The sequence below is a fragment of the Gopherus evgoodei genome, chromosome 16 (assembly GCF_007399415.2).
Source record: "Gopherus evgoodei ecotype Sinaloan lineage chromosome 16, rGopEvg1_v1.p, whole genome shotgun sequence".
NCBI classification, from domain to species: Eukaryota; Metazoa; Chordata; order Testudines; family Testudinidae; genus Gopherus; species Gopherus evgoodei.
In genome coordinates, this window is record NC_044337.1 from 13,035,115 (window position 1) to 13,063,062 (window position 27,948).

Below are 27,948 nucleotides of genomic sequence, written 5' to 3' on the forward strand. Positions count from 1 at the left end.
TGGCTGGGGAACCCCCAGCTCACCACTCCGTTGTTCGCAATGGGGGTTTTGCTCGGCCCGAGGGAAAGCCGGCTCGCTTGGCAAGTCTCTAAAGCGGGGGTGAGCTGACACCAGCGTCCGGGCCGCCCTCGCTCCGGTTTTGTGCTTAGTTTTGCTGTTTTCCAGCCATTGGGGGGAAGCCCTCGGAGGCCCGTGCTCCCAGGGGTGTCCAGTCCCCATCTCCCGCACGATCACCCTGGCGCGGGCGAAGCGGGGGAATTTCCCTCTGCTCTGCCATTCTCCGGGGCAGGGGAGCGCGCAGCGTCGCACGCAGGAAAGCGGAGTGGTTTCCTTCGCCGCTGTGCTCTGGGCTTTCGGGGGCTGGATCCAGGTTCCCTCGGACCCGACCCCCCCTTGCAGAATCGCTGCCGCCCCCACCCCGTGTTTCGAAAGGCGAGGGACAGGATCAGTCCCCGTTGGAAAGTTTCTCCACTACCATCTCGGGATCGGAGCCAGGGATCTCCCCGCCACCCCCAGTGCAGAAGCACGTGTGGAAAAACCAGCCAACCCCGCCCCCGAAGCGCGATCTCCATTTTAGGGGGTGCGTGTGTGGCCCCCCCCGCCCCGGCTGAGTGGGTGGGAGGGAGAGTTGAGAGGGGCCAGGGCTGGAGGCGCGGCTGGCACCGCCCATGGGGCACCTTGGCCGGGTGTGGGACGCTGCAGCGGGGGGGAGCGCCCCGAGATGCCAGCTCCGGGCCGAAGCAGGAGGCTCCTTTAAACCCACGCGCCGCCCTCCCCGCAGCACAGTCACCCCCCAGCCTCCCCCCGCCCGCGCAGAGGGACCCTGCAACACGCTCCCCCCCCAGCCGAGGGGTTCCTAGACCCCCCCATGCAGTCTGCCCGGCTGCTGCCTGCATCTTATGCTGCTCAGATCCGCCCGCAGCCTGCGCGACCCCGGCCCCTGCGGCTGCAGCAAGGAACCGGAGCGGCCAGCCGGCCCTCGGCCTTGCGGCAGGCTGAGGCGGGGGGCGGCCCAGCTCTGCCCCGCAGCCCCTGGAGACCCGAGGCCAGAAAGGCAAGAAAGATTTCCCAGTGAAGAAACTCCTCCTATGGAAGATCCAGAGAAAACCGCGCCAAAGCCCAATACAGCTTAGGGCAAGAAAGGGCTCGGCTGCAGGACTTCAGCATCTCCTTCCACCTCCACCTCACTATTCTCAGCCCCTGCCTAGATTGAGCTAGAATCCTTAGGCTCTGTTTGTCCCCTTCCTCCCCGCAGTCTCACTCAGTTCAATTAGTGACAGGTAAATTCAGAACAAATCAAAGCCTTTGGCCTGTGTAATTCACAGCGGCAGCATGGCAGAGTCAAGGGCTGCAGCTGGATTTGACAGAGGCTGATGACTAATTTTATTACCCATAATGCTCAGCACTCTTCACCTTGAAAGCACTTCAGAAACATTAACAAGTTAATCAACATAACTGATAGTTGTTTTAGTTCTGCATCCTAGGACAAGGTAAACATCTCTTAGCATAAACCCATTGCTAGAGAGGTCAAACAGGAGAGTGTCTCCCCCCTCCTTTCCCACCATACAGAATGCAAATTTGTTAGGTGCAGCATCCAGAAGGATTAATGTATTAGCCACATACATTGCCAGTGTCAGGATACCGCATGTGTTAGACCAATGGTCTGGTGCAACATGACTGGTGCTGTTTCTCTCTCAGCTACTAAACAGCAGAGACCCAAGATAGGAAGAGCAGGTAACAGTGCAGGTGACAAGTATCTGGAAAATTTGTGCAATACCTGATTGTATTATGTGTGGCTGTAATCAGTCTCCAGTCCTGATGGAGGTGCTCTGGCAGAGAAACATGTGGGAGCAGGACTGGAAGAGGAGGGGTGGGGGTAGACTGGTAGGCAAAGGACCAAGGAAGATCACTAGAGTGATAGAGGTGGAGGAAGCTTGTCCAACACATTCCAGGCCTTGGTTCACACCACTGGTAGCAGCACCTCAGTTTTATTTACAGGAATCTCACCCTTTGCCCCTCCTGTACTTTGACTGTGGCCTGGTGAGCAGCACAGAGCAGGAGTTTAGGCCAATCTGTATTTTAAAGGAAATTGGAAGTCAAACAACATCCTTAGTTTGTTAAATACAAACCTCCACTTCTGCCACAGCAACAGGACTTTCTCAGTAGGTAAACGCCCCTTGGGAAGTCTCACCTTCCTTTGGGGAATCTGGGGGAAGGGTTTAAGAAATGCAGACTATTGGATTTTGCTGTATTTTCATTACTGTTTTCCATATGTTCCAGCCCCTCTACCCTTCGACTGCTCATCAAAAACTGCTGCAGAAAAGCCAGGATGGCTGGTGCATACCTGCTCTGCAGCAGTTCTGGGCTCCACATCGCTGCTGCTGAAAACCACATTCAGTGCAGTTCTTCCACTTCTCATCTCAGAAATAATGTGATTCACTGCACCAGATTTTACAGGCAGAGGGCCTGCTTCTCTACTGCTTTGCGCGTAGTGTAGTTATTTGCACTTCGGCGGGTGCTCTAGTCTCATCTGCCAGTGTTTTACACTCCTTTGCTCAGGTGCAAACAGGGTGACCTGACAGCAAATGTGAAAAGTCAGGATGGGGTGGAGGGGTAATAGGAGCCTAAAAATCAGGACAGCTGGTCACCCTAGGTGTAAAACATTAGGAAATCAGAATTGTGTTTCACATCCACTTTGCACAGATGTAAACAGTGACAAGATGCAGGTGAGGGGAGCATCAGGCCCTAAAAGGTGTCTACACTGCTATTAAAAGCCCACAGCTGCACCAGACCAGCTGAGTTGGGTTGGTGGGGCTCAGGGTACAGGGCTGTTTAATTGCAGTGTAGATGTTCAGGTTGGAGGCTGCAGCTCAAAGAGACCCTCCCACCTCACTGGGAACTAGAGCCTGAACATCGATACCACAATTAAACAGCCCCTTAACCCGAGCCAGCTGGCATGGGCCAGACTGCAGGTTTTTAATTGCAGTGTAGACACACTAAGTGTATGTTGCTGCCCACTCTCCACCTAATGTGAAGACACGGCTAAAAACCTCTGTTCCTTCTTTCCGTATTTCACATTTCCTCTTATCTGCTAATGTTGCAAGGCATTTTGGGATAGAGTTCATACGAAAGACACTCCACCAAATAAGTGTCCCATTGAAAGAAACAGCTATTGCAACCAAGGCAAAGTCTGTCCATCCTTGCCCTGAAGCATAGCCACAATTCCCCCAGATCATCTTTCTCCAGGAAAAAGGCACCTCCCACCAAAGAAACTAATTTTCAGCACCTAGTGCAGGAGCCCTTCCCTCATGGACCCAGGAATCAAGTGACCAAATGCAACAGGTGCTCTCCCATCACTTATGCACCTGGGATTGCAGCCAGACGAGGTTAAGGAAGAACCAAAGGATGGAAGTGCAGCTAGGCCAGTCACTGGCATGGGCTTTATTTGTATGCCTAATGATGGTGTAAGTGATTTGCCATGGCTTGTAAGTGAGGCACAGACAGTTCAAAAAGACATGGAGGGTTCGCCCCCAGTGTTTTTGTTTTATGTCCTTATGAATTCCAAGAGCTCAACCACCATGCAACGTTGAGATGAAAACCACGTTATCCTGGTCCTGGAGTTTATAATCCAGCTCGCCCTGCAGGTCAGGAAAGAATGAGAAATGGTTTAATAGGCATTTCCAAACAGAGGCTGCAAAAGAAGAACGTCTCCTAACAGATGCCAGAGCGCTGGGGACTACAGAGGGGGAAGACCGAGGTTTTCTCCTAAGAAAGGCAAGGTAGAGACAGAAGAGGGAGCTCTCAGACATTCACTGTCATGGAAAGTGCCACTCAGAAGTGACTATTATATCTGCAGACTAGTTAGTGACTATTTATGGTGGGCCTGTCATGGTGTCCTGAGAGGGGAAGACAGCCTGTTTGCCTAAGCCACCTCTGCACTAAAAAGTTAAGCTGACCCAGCTATGATGCTCTGGGGCGTGAAAAATCCACACTCCTGAGTGACATAGTTAAGCCAACCTAACCCACAGTCTAGATAGCACTAGGTGGACAGAAGAATTCTTCCTCACTTGAAGTGTAGACATAATCCTAGTGTAGCAAAAACCACAAGGGCCAGCTCTGCTTGTTCTACCTCAGCATTCTCCTTTGGTTTGATCTTAGGCAAAAACATGCAGTCCTCACTTCCCAAGCACTCACCTTATTATAATCAATGGCTCTCACAATTGCCCAAGGCTGTGAAGCAATGTTGGTGCCCCACTAAGCAAGTGGTTATCTCAAGCATGGATGAGACACCAACTCAATTCCCAGAGGAGTGACGGCCACAACTGAAGGTCAGGGAGTGTGGGTGATCTTCTAGGGGACTGAATGGTGGTTGAGCCTCAGCAGGTTCAATAAAGGCTCCAGACTTTAGAACAGCCAGCGTACAACACATGGAGGAACTCCTCCCTCCCTGTGCCCACTACTAGATGCTTAGCTTGGGGCAAGAATCTAGACTAGCCTCCCAAGAACAGTCACAGATCAGAGAGAGCAACATAAAGAAAATCAAACTGAAGTAGTACTGACCATTAGTTCCCAGTCTGCATCATTGATGAGCACCAAAATTCCTGGCCGCCTGCAGAACACAGAAGTTGTCAGGAAATAGGATTGCTAAAAGCTGCAAAGAGTTAGCACTGCTGGCCGTTAAAAAGCAGATCACAGGCAGGCTGGTCTGTAAAGCTGATGCAAAAAGGGAATCATAGCACAGAGCTGGAAATAGGGACAGGCAGTGCCCTTTCTAGATCAAATAAAGGGGAAACGTGATTGATCCCAGAGCTCATCTGAAATCAAAAGACACCATTCACAAGAAGGCTCTGAGATGACTCCATTTCAATACAACATAGAAAAGCCAGGTAATTAAAACCCGTGCACTGCAATTGAGTGCAGAGAGATCAATTCAGAGCTAAGGAAAGCAATTGTAGTGCCCCTGCTAAAGGTTGTAAACACCCAGGATCAACTCAGAGCTCCTGATTAGAGGCAAAGGGATTCCCCTGCTTTGATCTTCAGTGTCCTGCAATTGTCTCTCCTGCTACCAGGGGACCTGGCACACGCTTCAACTCACAGAGACCTGTGAGGAATGTTAAACACCCCAACCTCCATTCTGCAGCTGGGAGTTGCCTGCACAGCACATTGTGCTCCATTTCTTCTGGCCTTTTTCAATGAGATTGGCCCCATTTTAAAAATAAAATCATTTCCCAGCAGATCTATTTGTTGCTGCTTCTCAGAGTGACTGATCCAGGCCCAGTGATGTGAACAGAGACTGCGCTGTGCAACACAGCTAGAACAGGGGGATGGTCCACTTGCTAAAACCTCAACCCTGCAATCCACACACAATGCTAGTACTGGAGGTGACAGGCAATGGAAAGAGGCCATGAGTGCTAGGGGACCTCGTGCCATGTGGGTCGGGAGGAGACAGACATTTTGTGGAATTGGGTTGGGTTTAGGTTCAGAAGGAGCTGGAGTTCTCACAGTCAGACCTGTGAAAGAGCAGACATATTGCTCCCCAATCTGGATAATTCTCTAGAATATCAACCCACCTCCCTCCACCACAGTAGTACTTTGCACTTGCATAGTCCGTGTCATTAACGGAAATCAATGCCCTTTACAAAGAGCGCCTCACATCCCTCCCATGGGGTAGTATTTATTCCCATTGTACAGATGGGAATAATGAGGCACAGAGAAGCTAAGTGCTCTGCCTTTGGTCATACAGCAAGACAATAGAGCTGACCGTTTTTCCCTATTCCAGTCTATGGGGTATCCTCTTCCAGGTCATTCCTTCTAGCATATGCCATATTCCAACTGATGTAACTTTCTTCCTGCCACCAGCAGTAACATATATGCCCTCTGCACTGGGACTTGCAGACAGGGAAACATGAACATCTTTTACATCGGTACTTACACGGTGTCCCCCTGAATAAATAATTCTGGTCTCTCTTTTAATAGATTCTGTTTGATCCACTTTAGCAGGTTTCTGATGTCCCCTGAAAGGAGAGAGAATGAGTTTATAGACTAGCTTCCTTATCAGCACCAAATATCCAGAAGTGGGCAAACTACGACCTGCAGGACACATGTGGCCCACAGGCCTGTCCTGCCTGGCCCTTGAGCTCCCGGCCAGGGAGGCTCTCCCTCCTCCCCCACAGTTATGCCGCGGCACGGGCAGCACTCTGGGTGGTGGGATTGCATGTCCTGCCGAGCAGCGTGCCTGCCAGACATGCTGCTCTAAGCGGCATGGTAAGGGGGCCAGGGAGTGGATAAGGGGCAGGAGGTCCCAGGGGGCAGTCAGGGAACAGGGGCGGTTGGATAGGCATGGAGTCCCAGGGGGCGGTCAGGGGCAGTTGGATAGGGCAGAGGTTCTGGGGGGGGGGCAGTCAGATAGGTGTGGGGCCCCAGGGGGCCTGTCAGAGGGCAGAGGTCCACACCTCTGGGTCAGGGCAGTCAGGGGACTGGGAGCAGGGGGGTTAGATAGGGGGTGGGGTCCTGGGGTCAATTAGGGGCATGGGGTCCTGGGAGGGGGCAGTAAGGGGACAAGGAGCGGTGGGGGGTTGGATGGGTCAGGGTTCTGAGGGGGGCAGTCAGGGGGTGGGAAGTGGGAAGGGTCAGATAGGGAGCAGAGGCCAGGCTGTTTGGGGAGGCACAGCCTTCCCTACCCGGCCCTCCATACCATTTTGCAACCCCAATGTGGCCCTCGGACCAAAAAAAGTTTGCCCACCCCTGAAATACCCACTTCTGTTTCACAGGAGTTCAAAACACCAGGGCCCCAGCTTTCACTCCTCAGTTAAAGATGCTATGCTCATCCTGGGACAAGGAGCAATGATGGGAACAGTGCTCCATTCACTTTGGTCACAAGATGTAAGCAAGGGAATAAGAGAAGGGATCCTCAAGAACCCACCCAGGTCAGCATTCACCAGGAAGAGGCATCTCCTTTGTTAGGAGGCACACACCATGCACCCCACACTCCCATATGCAGAGTTGGTTGGATGTGCATACCTGACCACAGAAAATGCAAAAAGCCTCCACAGGGAATGGAACAGGAATCAAACATTTAAATTGCAAAACTGAAAGTGTTTAGAATTAAAACAATACAAGCGTGAAGATGAGGAATTCAGTACTCTCAGTGAGGATCACACAAGAAGCTAAAAGTTTGAAGCTTCTAGTGTTGGCTGTCTGAAAGAAGTACTAAAATGGGATTGAAATATGGAGAAAGTCTCCTTTTCTCTTTCCCCTCCACCCACAAAATGGCAGCATAAACTCGAGTGAAATTGGTTCAGCCATACTTGAGTTCCCTAAAACCATTCACCTTTGGGCTGCAACAGGCATGGATGGATACTTGCATGGCCTATAAGAGTTTGTTTGAGAAACTGAAGTGGGTTAGAATGTGACCCTCCCTGGAACAGTCACTTTGATAGACACATGCAGGATGCAAACAGAGGACTATATTTGTAAATGTCCGCTCATTTTGGGCATCTCAATTTTTGGGCATCCCAGCATGAGACATCTACTTCCTGGGGCTGGCTTCGTGTTGGTTAGTTTTTGAAGAGCAGAACACCCACTATGGCACTGGAGCTCAGTGGGAGATGTGAGCATTTGCCACCTCTGAAAGCCAGGCAGGCACTTTTGAAGGTTTATAACTTTTGAAAACGTAATCCCCATAAGACATAAGCAAACATTCATGAATATATAGACACATGCATAAAACAGACATGTTAGAGGTAGCCGTAGTTCCACTCAAGCCCTTTATAATCTCCTTTAGCATCACACCTTCAGCTCGGACTCTCTGCTCCCCCACCATGTCCCCACACACGCTTTGTTTGATAGCTTCTTTATTAAAGCTCAGCCTTTATCTTTCTACTTCAGTAGGTGACAGGAAGGATTTGTCTTCATGCAAAAGGAGGAGACGACACTGGTAGCAGGTTTTTATAGTAACAGTTTTACTTTGTGAGGCAAAAACAATTTCTTTAGCGATAGCATCAGTTAATTTCCTAGTGGAGAGGTGAGAAGCGTCAGAGGGAGAGAATAATCCATTACAAGGTTTGGAGAAGCTGACAAATTACAATGTGGCGTTCTCCTGCATTTGCCTCTATATTTCACTATTCCACAATCCACTTCATCATTCTGAATCTACAATCAGTTATTCTCCCAGGGCTCCTTTAAAGAACCTTCTGAAAGCCCCCAAAGAGCTTTATTTGTTTCAAAGGCACAAGGAAATGTTCCCAGTGCACAAATCCACCTATCAGATATTAGGGCTTGAACCCCCTCTAGCTGTACCGGAGGGAACAACAGGATGTATTTGCACATCTCTCTGTGTGTTGTAAACTGCTCCTAGTCACTGTAAATATTTTCACAACCTCTTTTACAGGCTGAGCTAAAAAACTATTTTTGGTGCAGTTGTCGCATGACTGATCCATGAAATAAACACCCTTGTAATGGGGTGACTCAGTCTTTGCACTGTGTCAGCACATTGTGTTGTGCTGTCAGGGAAGCTCCCTGGAACAGAGCTTTGTTTCTTTAGAATAAACCTACACAAAGGTAGGTGCTTTCTTTCACTTGTCACATTTGTGACTCTCCTCATATGAAGAGTAAACTCTGCTCAGCTGTAAACAGGTGTAAATCAGTTACAGTGAATGGAGACACCTTCCCAGGGAGGAAAAAAACAAACCAAAAAAACAAAAACAAAAACAAAAACCATCTGTCTCCCCCCCTAGGATTCCTTCCATTTTTTCCTCTTTCCAACATCCTCTATGGCCCTGTGTTGCTGGCTTCCTCTAAAGCAGTGGGACCAACATATTCTAGGCAGCCAGAGGAGATTGCCTAGAGAACGATGCCAAGCAATGCTGCCTCCCAAAACTGGACAGTTTCTGTCACGAAGGGAAGATCTGTCCCATGGCAGCAGATTGCACTGAACACTGGATCCTCACCTACAGTCAGAACAGGGATTTCTTTTTAACTAAGTATCATTTAGAGAAGTTTAGTTTAGCGGCATGGAATATACTATCCTCCAAGGTGATCACTTCCCTGGAGACAGCGAGCAACAGACAGAAGGCATAAGGGGCTGGTCAGCCACCAGAACAAGAGCAAACTATGTCAACCTTCACCGAAAAAACACTGCTGCAGTGTACAGCCCTCAGGAGCTCACACCCAAACTGCTTTTGCTCTCCATCACTATGAAATGACCGCTAAGGAATGAGAATGACAAACGTCCCTACAGGAGGAGGAGGAGGAGTGCACAAGGGATAACCATCCCCACCACAGCAACACTATGAAGGGCCATATACTTGTGAGCAACGCACTTGCATGAGGGCACAAAACAATGAGGTGGATGATATATGATTCTGCTTTGATAGAGTAAACAGCCTGCTCCTCTGGGGCCCTTCAAGACAGATCATTTAAAACACAAGTACACTGTACCAGGGTTGGCAATTTCCCAGGAAACACTAATTTAAGACAGGGTACTGGTAAATACTGGCTTAAACCTGGTTTAAAACGGGAAACTGAGAAAAATAATTGCATCAGCATCCAGCAAGTTCAGCAAGCACAGAATGAATCTTTTCGTACTTTGGCTACAGGCATTCAAAACTGAGGAATAAGCTTAGCCTATCCTCTACATCACAGCCGGTCTTCTGCTACAGAACGCTGCATGGCCAAAGGACTGGTAATCTGCAACTCTGCATGTCTTTGACTGCCTAACGCTTCAAGCCTACAACTCTGCATTATTGTTGTTTTCACAGAATACATTTTTTGACTTATGCTTCATAGTTCAGTTTTCAATATTTTATAAATACATGTATAGCTTCCTTGAGAAAATACCAAACCAAAATGTACAGACATTCTGATGTTCAGTATTGGAATTACATATTGTGTCCACTGCAATTTTATTTTATTTGTACAACCCTAAATTAAATCAACGAATCTACTGCCTTTTGGAACCACAATTTGAATATGCAATTAAGCCTAAAGTGTAATGTAGAGTACATTAGTTTTTAAAATAGAAAATTCCTTAAACTGGGACTAATTAGTTTTTTCCAGGGCACTAAAAACCAAGGTTTTACCTGGTAAAGGCCACATCATCCCTGCACTGCACCAGCTGGACAGAGGCTAGCCACCCAGAAGAAACTTGCAGTGTGGTGTGGCTGGCTTATTTTGAGACTGTCTTGGAAGATTTTTCCTCCTCCTTCCATAATAAATATATTATTTTCAGCCCCATCTGTGCCTGCAGTTACAGAGCCCAGACAACTCACATACACACACAGAACACTATCCCCTAACACACACCAACACCTCCCCCAGATGTCTCACATGTGCATAGGAGAATTATACAATCTGGAGAAATTAATGCAACTCCATGCTTTGAGTGTCCATAGCCTCTGTTTGCCAGAAACTGGGAGTGGACAGGGGGTGGATCACTTGAGGATTATCTGTTCTGTTCATTCCCTCTGAAGCACCTGGCATTGGCTACTGTTGGAAGACAGGATACTGGGCTAGATGGACCATTGGTCTGACCCACTATGGCTGTTCTTATCTAAGCCCCCCCAGCTTATTCTTTGAATATGCCCTCTGATCTAAAGTGCAATGTACCTCTCACTCCTTCTCCAAATCCCATCTCAAGACTCACTTCTTTCAGCTGTTCTTCCAGCACTGAATTCTGCTCCTGCCCTCGTATTTATCTTTGTTATATTATTGGTAGTTTTGAGGAGAAATGAAAAATGACAGATCCAAGAAGTATGTACAGACAAAATACAAAACCCAAACAAGAATACTTAGATTGCAAGGTCTTTTGGGAAGGGACCATCGGTTGGTCTGCGTTTGTACAGGGCCTGGCACAATGGGGTCCTGGTCTGTGATTGGAGCTCCTGGACTCCCCCAAAATAATAATGTGTGCAACGAAAGCACAACTCCTGCTCTTTTATTATCACAACCCTTATCTTTCCTACAGCACCTTCCCTCACACTTCGGCACATATAACTTGGTTTGTAAGCTCCTCGGGCCAAGGACCTGTTTGTCCGTAAAGCACCATTCGAACGTATGGATCTGTAGAAATAATCAATTGGAAGAAAAGCCCTTTAAACGGACCACCCCCTCCTGTCCACTGCCAAGCTGAATCCTCACCACTGGGACACCAATCTAAACTGCTTATGAAAGCTGACTCATCATCAGAACAGGCGTATTTAATGTTTACAGAAGTGCAATTTCACAATGTACGCTGCCCTTTGGAGGTGACAGATCATGCATTTTGTGCAACGGCAGCTCTGTGCTGCTTATTGAACATTATACAATAAAAATAATGTTAAGTAGGGAATTGGATGGCTCAGAGCATTGAGGAGAGCTGTTTTCTTTTAGGTCACCACTTTCAACCCAGCCCGGTTAATAATCACCAAGATTTGTTACCATCACATGGCCCCAGTGAAATTACTTTGGTAGCGTCAGTTCAGTTCCCAGTAGACAAATATCCAGACTATAAAACCCACCACAACTGCCAACAATGGGGCCAATTAGGGCTAATCTCAGCAGAGGTGCCAAGGGCAGAATGGGCCACGGAAACTGAACGACCCTCTGACCTCAGAGGAGGTTTCTGCAATTTGGGGTTGAAGCACAATGGTGGGGAACCCTGTCTCTGTTCCGTGGACAAAGAGAAGTCAGTCTTCAGGGCTGCCGACCGACCCAGTGCCTTTCACCAGCACCACAGTCACAGGAACATTCTGAAGTTAATAGAAAAGCCAAGAAAAAAAACAGCGAATGTGAGAGAACTGACCATTCAAGTGCATCATGGCAGCTGAAAGCCATAGGGCCACCATATAGGCACAAAACAAACAGCCCAATGGGAATGAACAGATCCATGAAAATGAGCATGTTTCCAGTGACGCAAAGCCACTGGCTTGTCATGCAAGTGGACAGGGCATGAGAGCTGCAGCGAGCGTGTACCCAAATCCCAGGCTTGTTTGGGATTTGGGTACACGCTGCAGTATAAACATCCCTGAATGTGGTTGACAGATCTGCACAGTCTCCAGCCTGGTCTCCTCCAAAGTCTGATTTGACATATCTAACTTTTCTGTCCAGAAGAAATCAGCTGAGTATCCTCTTAGAGAAAGTGATCTGGGACTCCATCTTAGTGCTGCCTTCTACAAACGCCCAGACTCATTTACATCCTCAAAACCATAGCTGAAACCCACAGATCTTTCCCAGCTTAATAAAACCTCCCGGACCTGACAGATTCATCCGTGATAACTCAGCAGCCAGAGAGCACACTTGCTGTAAGCAGAGGGAAAACAGCCATGGCAGACAGGTGCCTGGAATAAGAAACAGAGCCAGCTTTTCACTGCAAAATCTCACCAATCAGGTAAACACGCAGAAACCCAAACACTGCCCTGAAACACATACTCGCTGATCTTGCACTAACATAATATCAGTGAACGTGAAAACACAGCCCTCCACTAACAAAGAAGCTGTACTAACACTCAGAGGGCTGCGTGTCACTGGCAGATTTACACACACAAATGAAACATACATATCTCCGCAGCCCCCCGCCCCACGCACACCCCTCATACATTAACAAACAGATGTACAATCCAACCCTCCCGTTAGGGCTTCCAGAGGGTGTATTTTCAGTAATATCCTTGTCTTGGGTGCGGAATAGGAAGCCTATTTCAGGAAAACAGGGGACTCTTAAGGCCTAGACACTGGAAAGCTCTTTTCTGGTTTGTAATAACTAAGATGTATGCGGCCCTGCTCACCGAAGGGTCAGCGTTGCAACAGCACAATCGGTTTTCTCGGGCCGCCTTTCGGACACCTCCCTATGGGATACCATTTCTCTGACCCAGAATAAGATCGTTTATCATACTGACCACGGCTGAGCTCCAATTTGTTGAGGTCATTAACTCTGGCCAAGCTCCATCCCACCCACATTCTCAGTCATTGACCTGTAACCATGACAAAATCCCCGCTTTACATGCCTCTTCTATCATTCCCTCTGCCTGGATGGGAAGAGAATTTGTAACCCCTGTGCCAGGTTAGGTGGCTTATTTTTCAAAATATAAAACATCCCCAAAATACACCACTCAGGCAGGTGAGTGCCTTGTGCTAATTAGAATTCAGTAAAATGGACAAGGGCCACATTTTATGAAAGGGCCCATTGTAAAAATGGATACAAAGGGTTCCTCAGGCTAGTTAATGTGCAAAGTGAACTCCCAAAGCAGATGGTGGGGTACCATAAGCTGCAGCAGAAGGCCTGGAATGGCTTATATAAGCAGAATCAGAGGAAAAGGGTTAAACTGTGGCTACATCTACACTGTAACACTTCTGGTGAAGATACCCTAAGCCAACAGGAGAGAGAGCTCTCCAGTTGGCTTAACTACTCCACCTCCCACAAGAGGCGGTAGCTATGTCGGCAGGAGAGGCTCTCCTGCTGACAGGATGCGGTCTACACTGGGACTTAGATCGGTATAATTTGCATCACTCTGGGGTGTACCACAGTAAGCTCTAGTGTAGACGAGGTCTCAGACTCAAGGCATGGTGACCACCAGCAAGGCCAAGAGGAGTTTCGAATCTGTTTTCATTGACATCTTCTGAGACATTTCTGACATTTATAGGGAAAAAACCTCTAATCTGGATTCTATTAACAGGGAGCTATTAGTGACTTTGGCCAGACAAAGAATCCAGATACTGGAACCATCAGCTTCTGTGTGTTAGACGATAATGCCTGGGCCCTGCTTATTATCACTAGCAGAGAGATAACTTTCTCCTTTTCCGCCACCGCTTTTAACTGGAAGGGAGGGCCCACATTAGTACTTCCTCCATTCCCTCTTATCCACAGCACAGGTAGAGACCAGATGCTGTGTTATTCCATAACCCTTCTGTTAGCTTGGATGGAGGACCTTGGTCCTGGGCCCTATCAGTCATCAAGGAACGTGTGGATCATGGGATTTTCTGTCAGCTCTTGTAAACTAGAAGGGAGCACTCAGATCCCAGGATCTCACAGTCCCTCCAGTTAGCTGGTAGGGAGATCAGGGATCTTCAATCCCATTTGCCAGCCAGCTCCAAATCGCCAGAGCCAAAGTGCTTCCATCAGTTCCTGTCATTTCTAAAAGGACCCCAATCTGATCCTCTGCATAAATCTAATCTTACAACACCCAATGCTATGGTCACTTAAGGCTTCTGAATAATGCCTGTGCACTAAACCATCTCTTCTCATTAGGATCACGGATCACTAGTCGTGGTACATGGTTCAGTCTCTTGTTCAAAATTATCTAAGGAAGGAGCTAAGGAGAACCTTACAAAAAGGGACAATAGGTGGCAACTGTATTCATCAGGCAGTGAAGGCTGGATTAGAAATCAGGAGTTAGAAATGATGACCAGTTAACAGGGCTCTTCTAGTTTCTCTCTCTACTAGTGCAGGATTAATCCCTATGGAAGACCATTTAGGGCTTTATCCAGTCTAGTTTTAAAGGGTTCGGGGAATGTGGTGCTTCCCATACATCCTGTAGGAGACTGTGCCATAGCTTGCAAAGTTGAGAATTTAAGCTACTGGTAAAAAAAATTCCTATTTTCTTCTTAACTGCATCCTATCAATCTAGTTATACGATACTGCATCACCCGAACTATAACCTCTTCCTGACATAAAGAAGTGGGTATTCCCACTCAACCACAGATACCTCACCTATGTCTCCATTCATCTATCCTGCACCACCTGGAATTGTTGAGGATTAATTTGTGTAAGCCACTCAGGCAAATTCCCTGACAATTCAAAGAAAGCGTTATTAAATACAGACAGAAAGTCCATTTTAAACCACTGTGGAAATGAACTTTCCTCTTACACACATTTCCCTGTGTTGGGAAAGAAACAACTGACAGAGAGGAAATCTAACCACTAAAACCAAAGACTATGTGGAATTATACATCCAAGACTCACTGTCCATGGAGGAATGTAACTATTCATACAGAAAGACTGCAGAGGGATCCCTCTGGCTCTCACTTGCCCAGGTAGCATCTATTCATACAGAAGCCTGTAGAGGGACTCCCCTGGTACAGGCTCACTCTGGCACCGCGAGTTGGGCAAGACAGTTTCTTGCTCTGACTCCTCACCCTCTTCCCATCAGCTTTAAGAGCTAGTGATTTTTTTATGGCTTGGATAGGATTAGTTGGGGAGAATAACTGATTCCCATTCAATCGCTATTATGACTTTATTCCTCTGCAATACAAAAGCCACACAATTATCTGTGCCAGTCTTTGCCTCTCATTTTCAGCAGTTACTTTGCTAACATTATATTTTCATCTACAGCAAGGACCATTAAACCAATTCCCGCTCCTGCAGAAACACCAACCTCCTCAGCCTTACTTGAAAGGGGAAAAGAAAGAGCACGGATGGGGGAAGGGGAGGAAGATTTACAATTGAATGGAGGTAAGAATGGAGCAGTTTGTGGGATAAAGGGGCTGCAGAAGGAGCTTTACAGATGTGCAGAGGGACGGCGTCTCATTGTTTAATTAAGCAGAAAGTGGCTCTTTTGAAAAGCAATTTTGCACAGGAGCTCTGAGCTCAGCAAACAGCTCCTGTGAGTGAGGGCAGGAGGAGAAAGGAACAGCTGGCACCGTGAACCGTGTGAAACGCATGCTAAGCAGTTTAAAGGGCCAGGAACCTCCTCATCAGCCTATGCTCTGCTGCCATCCTTTAAACAGTGGTGTCATGACAGCAAACACCACCAAGAGAAAAGGAGTGAGGGGTGGGGGTTGGGTGGTAGGGGATAGAAAGGTTATCCTAATAGGTGCCTGTGCAGGAACACACTGGCTGGGAAGGACAGAAAAGCTAGGCTTTGTTATCAGAGGGATTTGGTCCCACAGAAGGGAGATGGGCTCCTCAGTGCCTGGGAAGTTCCTTCTACAATGAGTTCAGATTAATCAGATTCGTGGCAGAGGGTTAACACAGCTCCCGTTACACTAAGCCTAGTAGGAAAGCACGGAGACGACTCCTGCAAGAGAATTTTAAGTTTTCCATCTTTCCTTCTAATAACGAAGAGCTACAAATGAATCCGCTCAATTGGCCCTCTTATAAATGACACATCTACTTCACTGGGACAACTGCCAGGAGATACTGCATACCAGTGATTCAATGGGGAGATGGCACAACTAGGCAGAACAGATTAAAGGGCCCAGCCACACAACCCAATCTACCCTGGCAGGGACATACTAACGAGACTTGGGAAGCCAGTCAATTGGCTGCCTATTATCTGACCATGGTCAAATATTGTCAAACATTCCAACAAGAAAGCCCTGATAGAGATGGCCTACCTTTTTATTGCATCATGGTGTCATTCTTTCATTTTTTGGAGTTAAAATAACTCCATTAAGTAACTCGTTTTTTGTAATTAGGCACAAGTATCTACGGCTAAGCCTAAACCTATTGGAAACCACAAAGTCTTACTCTTTCTTGTTACTGTTGGTACTATTCTAATAAGTCATTGCTTTAAAATATTTGACCGGTCCAGAAATAAATGGTCAGTTGACCAGTCAAATGCCCAGACCGAATATTAACGTGACAGTGCCCTGATAGGGTGATAATATGGAGCTCCCCTGATGTAGTAGATTTGGTTGTGCAGACTGGCCTTGTGAAAGAGGGGCCTGAGACTTAAGACTCCCATTTCGAATTCTACCTTTATACTAACATGAGATGCTCTCTCTGGTAAGCATATTATCTCTGCACTTCAGTTTTCCCCATCAATAAATATACACTTAACTAGCCCATTGGGGTGTTGCAAGGAAGAGAATATTCACATATTCCTTTGAAGATGGAAAGCACCATATCAGGTGGTTTGGAAGTATTCATTTTTATTTATTTATTTTAATGTCTCTGGATTAAGTCAACATTTATTTTTTAATTTGACAAAACTTTGCCCTATCAGAAATATTTTAAACATTAATTTCAAAACATTTAGAGAGAAGTTAGGAGTAATCAACTCAGCAATAAAAATCATTCCAAATACCGATTTCTTATTGACAGCCAAATGTTATCACCACCATTATTTTGCACTTCTAGACAACTGGTGCCATCTTGCACACTCAATTCTAGCTATCTTCCTGGCACTCAGGTACCACACTCAGGTCAGACTATCCCCTAGTGTACTGTATCTGAACTATTCTGTTCATATTTGGGGGCTTTATCCGGAAAGATAGCACCTCAAACGAGGGACTCTGAGTGACTAATTCCAACTGATTTCCAACAGAAGTGAAGAGCACTCAGCACCTTGCAGGATCAGGTGCTTGGACTGTAAATCCTTCGGAGCATTTCCTGTGTCTCAGATAGCACCATGCACAGTCCAACTCAACAAATAAATTATTTTAATTTTCCCTCTCTCAAAATTGTGATTAACGATGGATTTTTCCCCTAGGAGATTTTGAGTAAATGGGGAATAGATATGATTACTGAAAGGTATGGATTACAATTTTATCCTTCCAAACCTTTGAATGTCAAGTACTCGACCAATCTGAAGCATCTAGATTTGTTAATTACTGCACACTATTGACACTTGGAACTTTTGTTCCAAAAGCACAGACTCCTGCCACTTAAAGGAAAAATCTTCATGATCATTAGCAGTGCAGGGCCTATGATACAGAGTTGAGCAGCTCCTTGCACAACAGCCAGAGTCTCTTCAATCAGTGGTCTCACCTGAGCATACAAGATCCAGTGGTAAGAGCCCAGCAGTGAGTCTTTCTAATTATTCTTAGCCAACACAACACCACAGATTTGAACCTGTGACTCTGCTGCAGGGATTAAACGATGCTCGTTATTTTCTCATCCTTCTAACACACTGAAGGAAATTCTCATTACCATAGACAAATCCAGCACTGTAAACCCAAGTGGGATGGAGGAAGGACCTCAGACATCACTAGCAACAGCATTCATATAATGCTCTATTTGATTGCCGAAGCATGCAGTTAAATTACTGTGGTTTGTTTCAGGGGGATGCTGCCAAATACATTTTCATAGTTTTTAATTTAGGGTTTCTTTTCTTTATGCTCCATTGTTTCTAATTGCACCTTCGATGCTTGAAATTAAGGTTTACTTTCCGAGTGAATTTAATCCTCTCTCCATGTGACAAATATCTCCTTCACTGTCCTCTCCCACCTAGCAATGTTTTTTTACGCAGAATAAGTCAACAGAGCTAGCTCCTTTAGTTTCTCTTTATCAGTATTATCAATGAGTTTATCAAAATTGTCAGAACAACTCTGAAACAAAGGTTCTTATTTAACTTGTGCCCTTCTTTCTGCACAGATCTGGAGCACCTGAGAAAAATATGATAACAGTCTCACAAAGTACGGTGACGTGTGTACATGTACACACACACAAACCCTTTTTTCGTATGTTCCTCAGAGGCAACATGATAAAATCTCTTCAAACCCCAGATAGCAAAGACAGCTGCTGCCGCATGGCTCCATAAGTGGCCTTCTGTAGTCCCATTTGCAGCTCCCTCCCATCTGCCCTCCTTAACCTCCTCCAGACCCTCTTCCCCTCTGGCCAGTTAACACAAGAGGAGAAGGGGGGGAGGGGGGGAAATCTCCATGCGTACATTAGCCAGGTTTAGAATCCAACCACATTTTCATCTAGTGCCTAGAATCAGGAGATTAGCATGTGGTAATCTCACTAATTAAATATAAAACCAATTTTTATAATTCAGAGAGCACTATCCAGGTGAAATTCGGAGCACAGACTATTTTATTCATTTATACATTCTTACCTATTTGTTCACCTAGTGCCCCATCCCCCTGCATCTGGGTGTTGTACAAAATGTATAAACAATTAAAACATAGTTGAGCCCAATGTCCCAGAGAGAAGCAAAATGCTCTGCAAAAAAGGGACAAAAATAATAATGCAAGAGGAAAGGAAGTGTAAGGAATGGCAAAATGGCCAAAAAAATTGGACAACTAATTAAAAAAAAAAAGTTAAAATGGGATAACGATCCTAGTACTCATGAGATCTGTTCATTCATGATTTCTTCAGTACACTAGGAGATGAACATATGGCATAAAGTGACTAGACAGGAAACACTGAACATGGTGAGTCTGTTAATTCTTTAAATACACAAGGCCCATGACGCAGTCCTTACTCAGTCAAAACTCCCAGAGAAGTCAAGGTGAGTTTTGCCTGAGTTAGGATTGATGGATCGTGCTCTTTATTTTCCACTAAGAAACACATTTTCATTTCCCCAGAGAGAGCTGCATTAACTTGTTTATTGTTAATAATCTCAAATGTTTTCCTTATTAACGTGATGAGGGAATTTATAGAATTTCTTCTTCACACAGTTTTCCTGATCCAACCCTGCTGCAGATGCTCTCACCTCTGATGTGCCCACAGCTTCCCACACCTGAACTATTGTCCCATGTACCAAGAGAGCCTGAGTAAGCAAGACCTTCAGGGAGGGAACTTCTCTTTTCTTTTTAAAAGCTAAATTCAACTCCCATTAAAGTCAATGGAAATCTTCCCAATGGCTTCAACAGAAGCTGGATTAGTGTTATATGATGCACCATGGACATCTATCAGGCTGCAGAAAATAACCTGTAGGCACTCTTACTCTTATCTCTGCTAGGTACGGGCACCCTGCACTACCCTCAGATAAAATTATAACACCTTATAATTCGTTTCTAACTGAAAGCCTGTTCATTGTCTGAAGACTGACAGTGTTAGATGATGAACAAATATTCTAAGCCAAACACCATCTTAAAAAACAAAAAACACACAAAAAAACAAAACAAAAACAAACCCACACAATATCCTAGCCCAAGACGTTTACAATCCAAATAAATTAATAGTCTGCCACTTCTTTAGTGCTTTCCATCCAGGGACATCAAGCGCTTTTCAGACATTAGAATTTAACCCCAGGACACCCTGGCAGTAGTACCCCTGTTTTAACACAGGGCAGAGAAGTTGAGTGACTAGCAAGTCAGTGTCAGACTCAAGGACAAAACCTAGATCTTCACAATCCCAGGCCTGGTCTTTCACCACATCCTCCTCCACCATTTTAATGCTTCTATTCCTTTTGAATTATATAGAACTTATATTCAGGATCAAAAGTTTACTTGTCCTCAAAGCATTTGCACTGGTCTCTAAATATTTCTAGGCACGACAGGAAGATCTCAGGCCTTAAAATACACAGCATGCAGATTATATTTGCAACCAATCTCTCATGAACTCCTAAAGTTGATTGACCCTTTACATAATTTCTAAGTTTATAATTCCGGTTTCAAATGGCATAAAGCTTTACTAAGAGTTTTGGATATACCGGCTGCTAAAATCACAATGCAAATGAAGTGTGGACAAGTGTAGAGGGGAGGAAAAGAGTAATCAGAATGACGTTGATATCCCGAATCACTAAGGAAATAAATTAACGATGTATAATCACTGGAACAGTCGCTGGTCATTCAGTCTAGCAGTGTTTTGTTTAATATATGCAGGACTGAAAAGAGGATGCCCTCCACGTAAGGCCAGCGTAATTTTCAAACCCTAGCTTTGTCATGCTTGTCTGTGTGGTTTAAGTATATTCAGTTGTTTTAAATTAAAAATCGAGAGTGATATTCCTATACAAGCACAGATAAAACTGTCTAACAGGCAGCTCCATGGACTGACCAAGGAGAATACACTTTAGAGGCTGCTGTGTATTAACAATATTTCAGAGGGAGGGCAAAAATCTTTGGAGAAAGGAACTCACTTTGTGGTTGCCTGGAGAATGGAAAAGGTGCTTGGCCTATTTATGTTTTGTATTTACTTTGAGGGTTAACTATTGTCTGCCAAGCTAGCCAATCAATAATAGCATGTCTGAAACGGCCCTAAACCACACAGTTTACAACTGGAATCAGAGTAACTGCTGTACAAACTGACTTTCTTTTTCACAGGCATTTCATTTGCTGTCATTCTTTCAGCTTATTTGAAAAGCTCTAATACTCACAAGGCTCTGGTTGACAGGGCAAGGTCACCTGATGTTTTTTAACGCCATCAAACAAGAGCTCTGCTCCACCTCTGAAATAAAGAAAATGCACAACTCATTCTTTGTTTTATTTTCAAGTGACAGAAGTTATAAATGGGGTAGTTTACAACGCAAAAAAATACAGAGACACAACAAAATGGACTGGATTGTATTTCGAGTAGGACAATTGTCTGTCTTTGTCTATTTGGCCTGTAAGCACTTTGGGGCAGTAACTGTCTCCTACTAATAGTTACTTGTATGGCTAGCTATGGACCAGGACTCACTGTGCTAGGCACTGTACAACCTGAGGACAGAAAGATGGTCCCTACCTCAAAGAGTTGGCAATCTGCTTGTACAGTGCCTAGCGTAACTCAAACTCAGTTGGGCCTCTAGACAGTACTGTAATACAAATCTCAGATTATAAACTCACGTGCCCTAATACAGTGCCCTTCTGTAACACTTTTATCCAAGGCTCTCAAAGTACTTTACTAACCTCAAAACACTCTGTAGAATAGGTATTATTCCCAGTTTATAGAAGGGAAGAAACAACTTGTGCAAGGTCACACAGCAAGTCAGAGGCAGAGCCAAGAGGATAATCCTGGAGTCCTGGCAGTTCCCTCTTGCTCTAGCCACTGCACAACCCACTTTCCGAAGCATTACAGCGGAAGCATATGCGCAGTGTGAGTAACAAGCAAAACAAGGGACTCTGCCTACAAGTTGTACAAAATGTCACTCATCACATGCTTCACCCTCTGGACTTGCTCCCTGTTGAAGGAGCCAGTTCAAAGTCTCTGTCCTGATATTTAAAAACACTCCCAGGGAGATCACTTCTCCCTCAGTGACCATTATATTACAATCCGCCAGCACAATTAAAATGTTGACCAATAAGCAGAACCTTGTGAGCGTAGAAGGCAGTACTTTCTCAGAAGCTGATCCCAGACTATAATAATTTTGGGATTTAGGTACATAACTCCCTTAGGCCTCTGAAAATCCCAGGCTAAATGCAAAACTCACGTCAGTGGCTTATACTTCCCTCAAACTCTCCTGTGAAGAAAGTATGATTCCACTTTACAGCCCCAATCAAATTCATTTCTTGAGAATACAGGACTGTAAGAACCCTCTGTACGAAGAAGGTTACCTAACTGGACTAGGAATCCAGGCTTTATTCCTGAATCTGCCACTAACTTCTTGTGTGGCGCCAATTTCTGCATTTATAAAATAGTGGACAATTAACCATCTCCGTAAAGTGTTTGAGGCTTTATCATTTATGAAGTGCTCTGTGCTGAGGAGGACTCCAAGATAGCCCCATCTTACTGATCTGATGACTCATTGTCATAGTGGTACCTCACTCGAAAGCACTGATATATCTGAAGGGGTAACCTCATGTGAAAAGGCAGAGATTTTGGCTGTGCTGCAAAGGCATTAAGAGGTATTTTCCAGCAGGCCAGGACTGACTCATGAAATGGTCCATGAGATTAACATTGAAGGACCTCAGCCCACACCCAGCAGAGCACACCAGACAACTGGTAAAATGCAGGAGAAAGTTTGCAAGGAAATAGCAAGCATTCTGAAAATGGGACTAATAAGAGTTCAACAGTCCCTGGGCTTTTCTAGTGATGGTCCCTGAAAAGGAGGGGAACAAAGAGTTTTGCGTTGATTACAGAAAGCTTAAGGCTGTCTTGGTTCCTGATGTACACCATATACCCAGGATCAACAACATGCTAGACACTATAGACAGGGCAAAGTTCCTGAGCACCCTACATTCAACAAACAGGTATTGTCAAATTCCTTAAACACTGACGTGCAGAAAACAAAATCTGCCTGTTACTGATTCAGGACTTTCTGAGCTCAGAGTGTTACCTTTTGGGTTAATCAATGCAGGCGCCACATTTCAGATGCTTGTGAACCAGGTGTCAGCTGGGTTACAGGATTTTGCTTGAATCTACGTAAATGACATTGCCATCTTCAGCTACTCCTGGTCAGATCACAAAAACCCAGTTGGGAATTGTGCTGAATAAATTAAAAGATGCTAGTGTCATTGTAAAAATGTCCAAGTGTAAAATGGATGCAGCCAAAGTCCCTCATCTAGCTGGTCATTTGGAAGAGGGGACCAGATCTGTCCAGATCTATTGAAAGTAGAAGTCACCGTTAACTGGCCTGTACCAGAAATCAAAACACACGTTCAGTCTTTTATAGGCTTGGAGAACTATTACCACCAGTTTGTGGAAGGATTCAGCAACACAGTGTCTGCTATCACAGACCTGTGCAAAAAGAGAAAACCTAACACGGTGCTGTGCACAGCAGCCTGTCAGAAAGGGTCTGATAAAGCAAAGAAAATCCAAAAGCCTATTCTGGCCAGACCAGATTTTGAACTGAGCACCAGCGCTTCTGACACAGGCCTGGGAGTAGTACTGACGCAATAAAGTGAAGACAATAAAAAGCATCCTATTGCTTTCCTAAGTAAAAACCTGACCCCTGGAGAACAGAATTCCTCTGTCATAGAAACCGAATGTTATGCAATTGTGTGGGCGGTCAAGCAGTTAAGGCCTTACTTATTTAACAGGAAGTTTAGGGTCCTAACAGCCCACTCGCCGTTGATATGGCTACACAGAACAAAAAGTACCAACTGCAGACTGAGACACTGGAGTCTAGCAGTGCAGGAATACGAAATGAAAACTGTACATATTAAAAGGCAAAGAAAATGTGGTGGCAGTTGCACTGTCCAGGCAAGAAGGCTCCAAGCTGATGCATATGGAGGTGTGAGCCAGGGACCTCGATGTCAACTGGCAGAGGGGACGCATGGGGTTTTACAGGGATCTACTGAGCCTGGTACATGCATAATTATTTACCAAAGGGTGACATGTAAGGTGTCTACCAAGAACCAGTAGCTTACTGGGTCATCATAGTTATTGCATGTATGGACAGGTAACATTTAAGATGTTATACATCTATTCCGGAAATTATGTTCTTAAAGCCTTGAAGTTAAAAGTAGGCCACCAGTTGGTGACAGGCCTTGAACAGATTTTGTTCAGACAGGTAGCAGGCAGGATATACGTCTGTCTGTCTGGTCAAGTGTATTGTGCACTGCATTTATTGCAATGGAGGCCTGTTTGCATTACTGAGCCTGATATTAGTCAAGAGATTGCAAAATACAAGAGTGGAGAGCTGTAGGAAAAAACGAAAACAGCAGTGGGACATCCTGTTTACGAGTAAAGACAACGGATTTGGGGGTATAACTGTAGTGTGTTACACCCTAGATCCTTCACTGAGGAGATGAACTGTCAGTGTGTTCTGTCTTACGAAAGGAGGTCACAACCAACCCAGCTGGAAAACACTGCAAAGACTCTGGGTGAGCTAAACTTCACTAAAAAAAAAAAAATTATCTTGTTAATGAAGTCTAGGCTCTAGAATGTGTGTTACGATTTTATTTTACATGTAACTTTGTTTCCAGTACTTTTACTTGCTACTTTTCTAACCACTATTTTTGTTAAATAAGCTTTTGCTTATTTTCCACTATAAATATATCTAAGAGCTATGCCACTTTAATAGTGTAGCTGTGATCGAAGGTGTAACTAGTAAGCTGAGGGACGTTGTTCCTTTGTGAGCAGTGAATCTGGGAATGTCCATTGAAACAGGGGCTGGACACTTGGAGGTTGGAGAGTACCTAGTGCTAATCTGCAAAAGGACAGCAGAGCCTGCGTAGGCTAAGAAGGGAGTACTTATGTTGCCAGTGGAGTTAGGGAGTGGACTCTATGCAGACACAGACAAGGTTCTCATATGCTATGGGCAGATGGCATTGAGGAGCCTCACAACCATGGGTACGTCTAGGAAGTGTCACAACACTATATAAGTGCAGCATTGGACAATATATGCTACTGACTCAGTTCTGTTTCCCGGGGCCAAGAATTTAAGAACTAGGTGCCTAAATGAAGATTCAGGCAGCTAAGCATGAGGCTTGATTTTCAGAAATAGTGAGCAACCAGCAGCTCTCACTGAACTCAAGGGAAACGAGCAGTTCATCACTCTTGAAAAATCAAGTCATTAAAATCCCTAAATCCTTAGGCAGACAACTAACTTTGAGACAATTTTTAAACTTTTAAAGTCTTGGCATGAGTGATTCTGCCTGAAGTGTAGGTGCTGCTGGAGGCTCATGCTCCATCAGTATTGAATTTGGAAGATATTTTTGATGATGGATTCATCAAATAGGTTCATAAAAACTACCAAACTCTATGCAGACACCATTTAATCCTTGGAAAGATTCTCCGTCTTAACACACACAAAATATTTTACAACTTTTTTTTACTATTCAGACGCAAAAGTATGAGTCATTGCTACCTTGCATTTCTCACAATCATGTAGATTAAAAATTGCCTCAAAAAAAGAGATGCATTTTAAAAGCAAACATGTGAAGAACATGGAAAATAATGAGTCTACATGTGACTGAGTCCCTTTAAATCCAATATTTAAAAATGACACACTAGGAGTTTTTCTTGGCTCTGCTATGGAAGAGCACAACAGAACCTTTGTTATGCTCTCAGCACTGCTACTTATATGCTGTGGCACTCCTAAAGACTGCTCTGTTGGTGTTCTTCCACCAGCTCACAAAAAAATGGAAGAAGCAATTATTAGCTTTAGCCGAGATTCTTGTGAAAGAACAAGTCACAGCAATGATATGAAAAACATTTTTTTATGTAACGAAAACAAGGTCACACTGTTACTGTAGAAATGTAGATGGTGAGATAAGGTCCTTCTGTAATGCGCTAACTGTGGAGAACTCAGCTGTGATTTACACATAGAGAGCTCATTTATGCATTTCTAAGGGAAGCAAAAATGCTTCTCACTCTTCTGAGAAAACTAGGAGAGTTTCTGCAGCTGGAAGTGGGGAAAGATTGAGGAAGAGCCTCTTACAGAGAAGGGCATTTAAAGGGTTATGAAGATTGTGTATGTGTATAGGGATGGGGAAATCAAGCAAGCCTTTCAGTTTCTGTAAGAAAAAGATTTAACAAAATGTAAGCCCAAGACAAATGTTTGTAAATTTCCAATTTAAACAAAATGTTTTAATTTTTTTAGTTTCCAGCAATCCAGATATTACAGCAAAAAGAACCTGAAAATAAAATGTGATAATAAATAACGCGAAGCTGATGTTACTAGTTAACTTTGTTTGAGCTGAAAGAACTGCAAAAAGCAAACAGCATATATACTGAAAAATAAATTATCAAAATTTCGATTTTAATCAATTTACTATCCCCAAGGAAAAGGAAATGATTTATAATCTATTTTTGATGTTCACAATGGGATAATCCATAAATAAAAACAACCTCCCTCTCATTGTTCAGTGAGTGAAGAACAGGGGTTTTCTCTAGGATAAAACCATCAGAGTAATCCTGCCTGTTAATTGTGGTATCAAAAACAAACTATGGCATTAACAAACAAAAATACTTTGGGGCAACTGTACCAGTCTTCTGAACCAAGACCTCACTTGTACCACCAGGGCCCAACACTTCCCATTCAATTATGCATGCTCTAATTTGACAATGGCAAATCCTTAGGCAATTACAAGACTGAGGACTTTAACAGCACCAGACAGTAACTGGTACACAAGAGCCTACAGAACTAAATGGGAGGTAGAAAGTAGTGACTAACAGAGAGGCTTGTCATTAACATAGGAAGGAAGAACAGAATAAATATTTCAGGGTTTTGTAACATCAGTACTGGTCCTTGCAGAGTCTTGTTTTAAATTAAAATTGTAAATGCCTCTGAACAAGTTGCGTGTCTTCCTGTGTTTTTACAGCACCTACATCAAAGGGTACCTTGAGTGCTACAATACCAAATGAAACCACACAAAGCTTCAGAACTGTTTTTGTAAAACATGTTGCCTCATCTCCATAAACGTGTTGATTGTTTAACATAATTTGTCCTTTTGCCAACAATGCACGATGACAGAAATCCTGTATTTTCTGAAAACTCTGGACAGTCGCACACTAATTATGATCCATTCAACCCATTCCTGAAACCCCACTGCCCATCTCACATCTGGTTTCCTCATTGATTAGTGCAGACCAGCTCCCATCCTATCCACTCCCTCATTGTGGATCCCTCTAAGGCACATTTTAAAGCCTCTCTTTCTTGTGATGGCCCTGTATATGTTTCAATACAATATTTAAAATCTTCCTTATGAAAAGTTGTCCCACCTAGAAAGCATTCTCTGAAGTTTTTGAGACAAAAAATGCCAGATCTAGAATGACACTTTGCTTCTAAATAGAAAGACAGACGATTCCTATTTCTCTTCTCATTCCCATTGTGAAGAGCGTTCTAGTCTGTGCTCTAAGAGTGGCCACACACCCAACCATAGTCCTTATCCCTCCAAAACCCGGTAACCCCCTAAACTCCTAGCAAGCAGCGTTATCACCTCCAGTGCCAGCCTCGTTCTCCAGCCCCTGCTCTCAAGCCCTGCGCTATAATCACCCTAGATCTTGCCCCCCCGCACCACCTCCAGAGTCCCACAACCACCCCACGAGGTGCCTCTTTTCTGCCCCAAACCCTCACACTTCCCCCACGACAGCCCCCTTGGCCCCAGGACCCGCCTGGCCGCGGACCCTAGTGCATTGGTCTCGCCACCAGGCACCGCAGCTGCTGCTGCACCGGTGCCCCCCCAGCTCCAGGCCCACCAGGCTCTAGGTCCGTGGCCAGTCAGCGTGTCCCCGCATCTCCTAGCCCACCCCACGGGCGAGCACCCACAGGAGCCGCTCCCACGGGCACGAGCCCCAAACCCCCACACGGCACCGCTCCTCGCTGCAGCCCGGCCGCACTCACCCAAACTCCACCAGCAGGGACATGGGCGCCGCCATTTTAGGGGAGGGGAAACACGCGACTGAACCCGGAAGTACATCCTCACTTCCGGCTACATAAGGTTGCGTAGCAGCCGCGGCGGCGCTGCCTTTGACGGCGGGGTTGGGGGCGGGGATCGCGAGTTTAC

The 27,948-nt window shown here is 45.2% G+C and overlaps 1 protein-coding gene across 1 annotated transcript; it reads right to left on the reverse strand.

Moving 5' to 3' along the window:
- Positions 1–3,408: 3,408 nt before the first annotated feature.
- URM1 (ubiquitin related modifier 1) lies at positions 3,409–27,860 on the reverse strand. Its single transcript, XM_030535212.1, has 5 exons — positions 27,786–27,860; positions 20,955–21,025; positions 5,933–6,014; positions 4,561–4,609; positions 3,409–3,638 (listed from the first exon to the last, which is right to left on the reverse strand). Exons 1-5 carry the CDS (start codon positions 27,818–27,820, stop codon positions 3,570–3,572), a joined length of 306 nt encoding a protein of 101 aa, XP_030391072.1. The 5' UTR covers positions 27,821–27,860; the 3' UTR covers positions 3,409–3,569.
- Between the last annotated feature and the right edge of the window lie 88 nt (positions 27,861–27,948).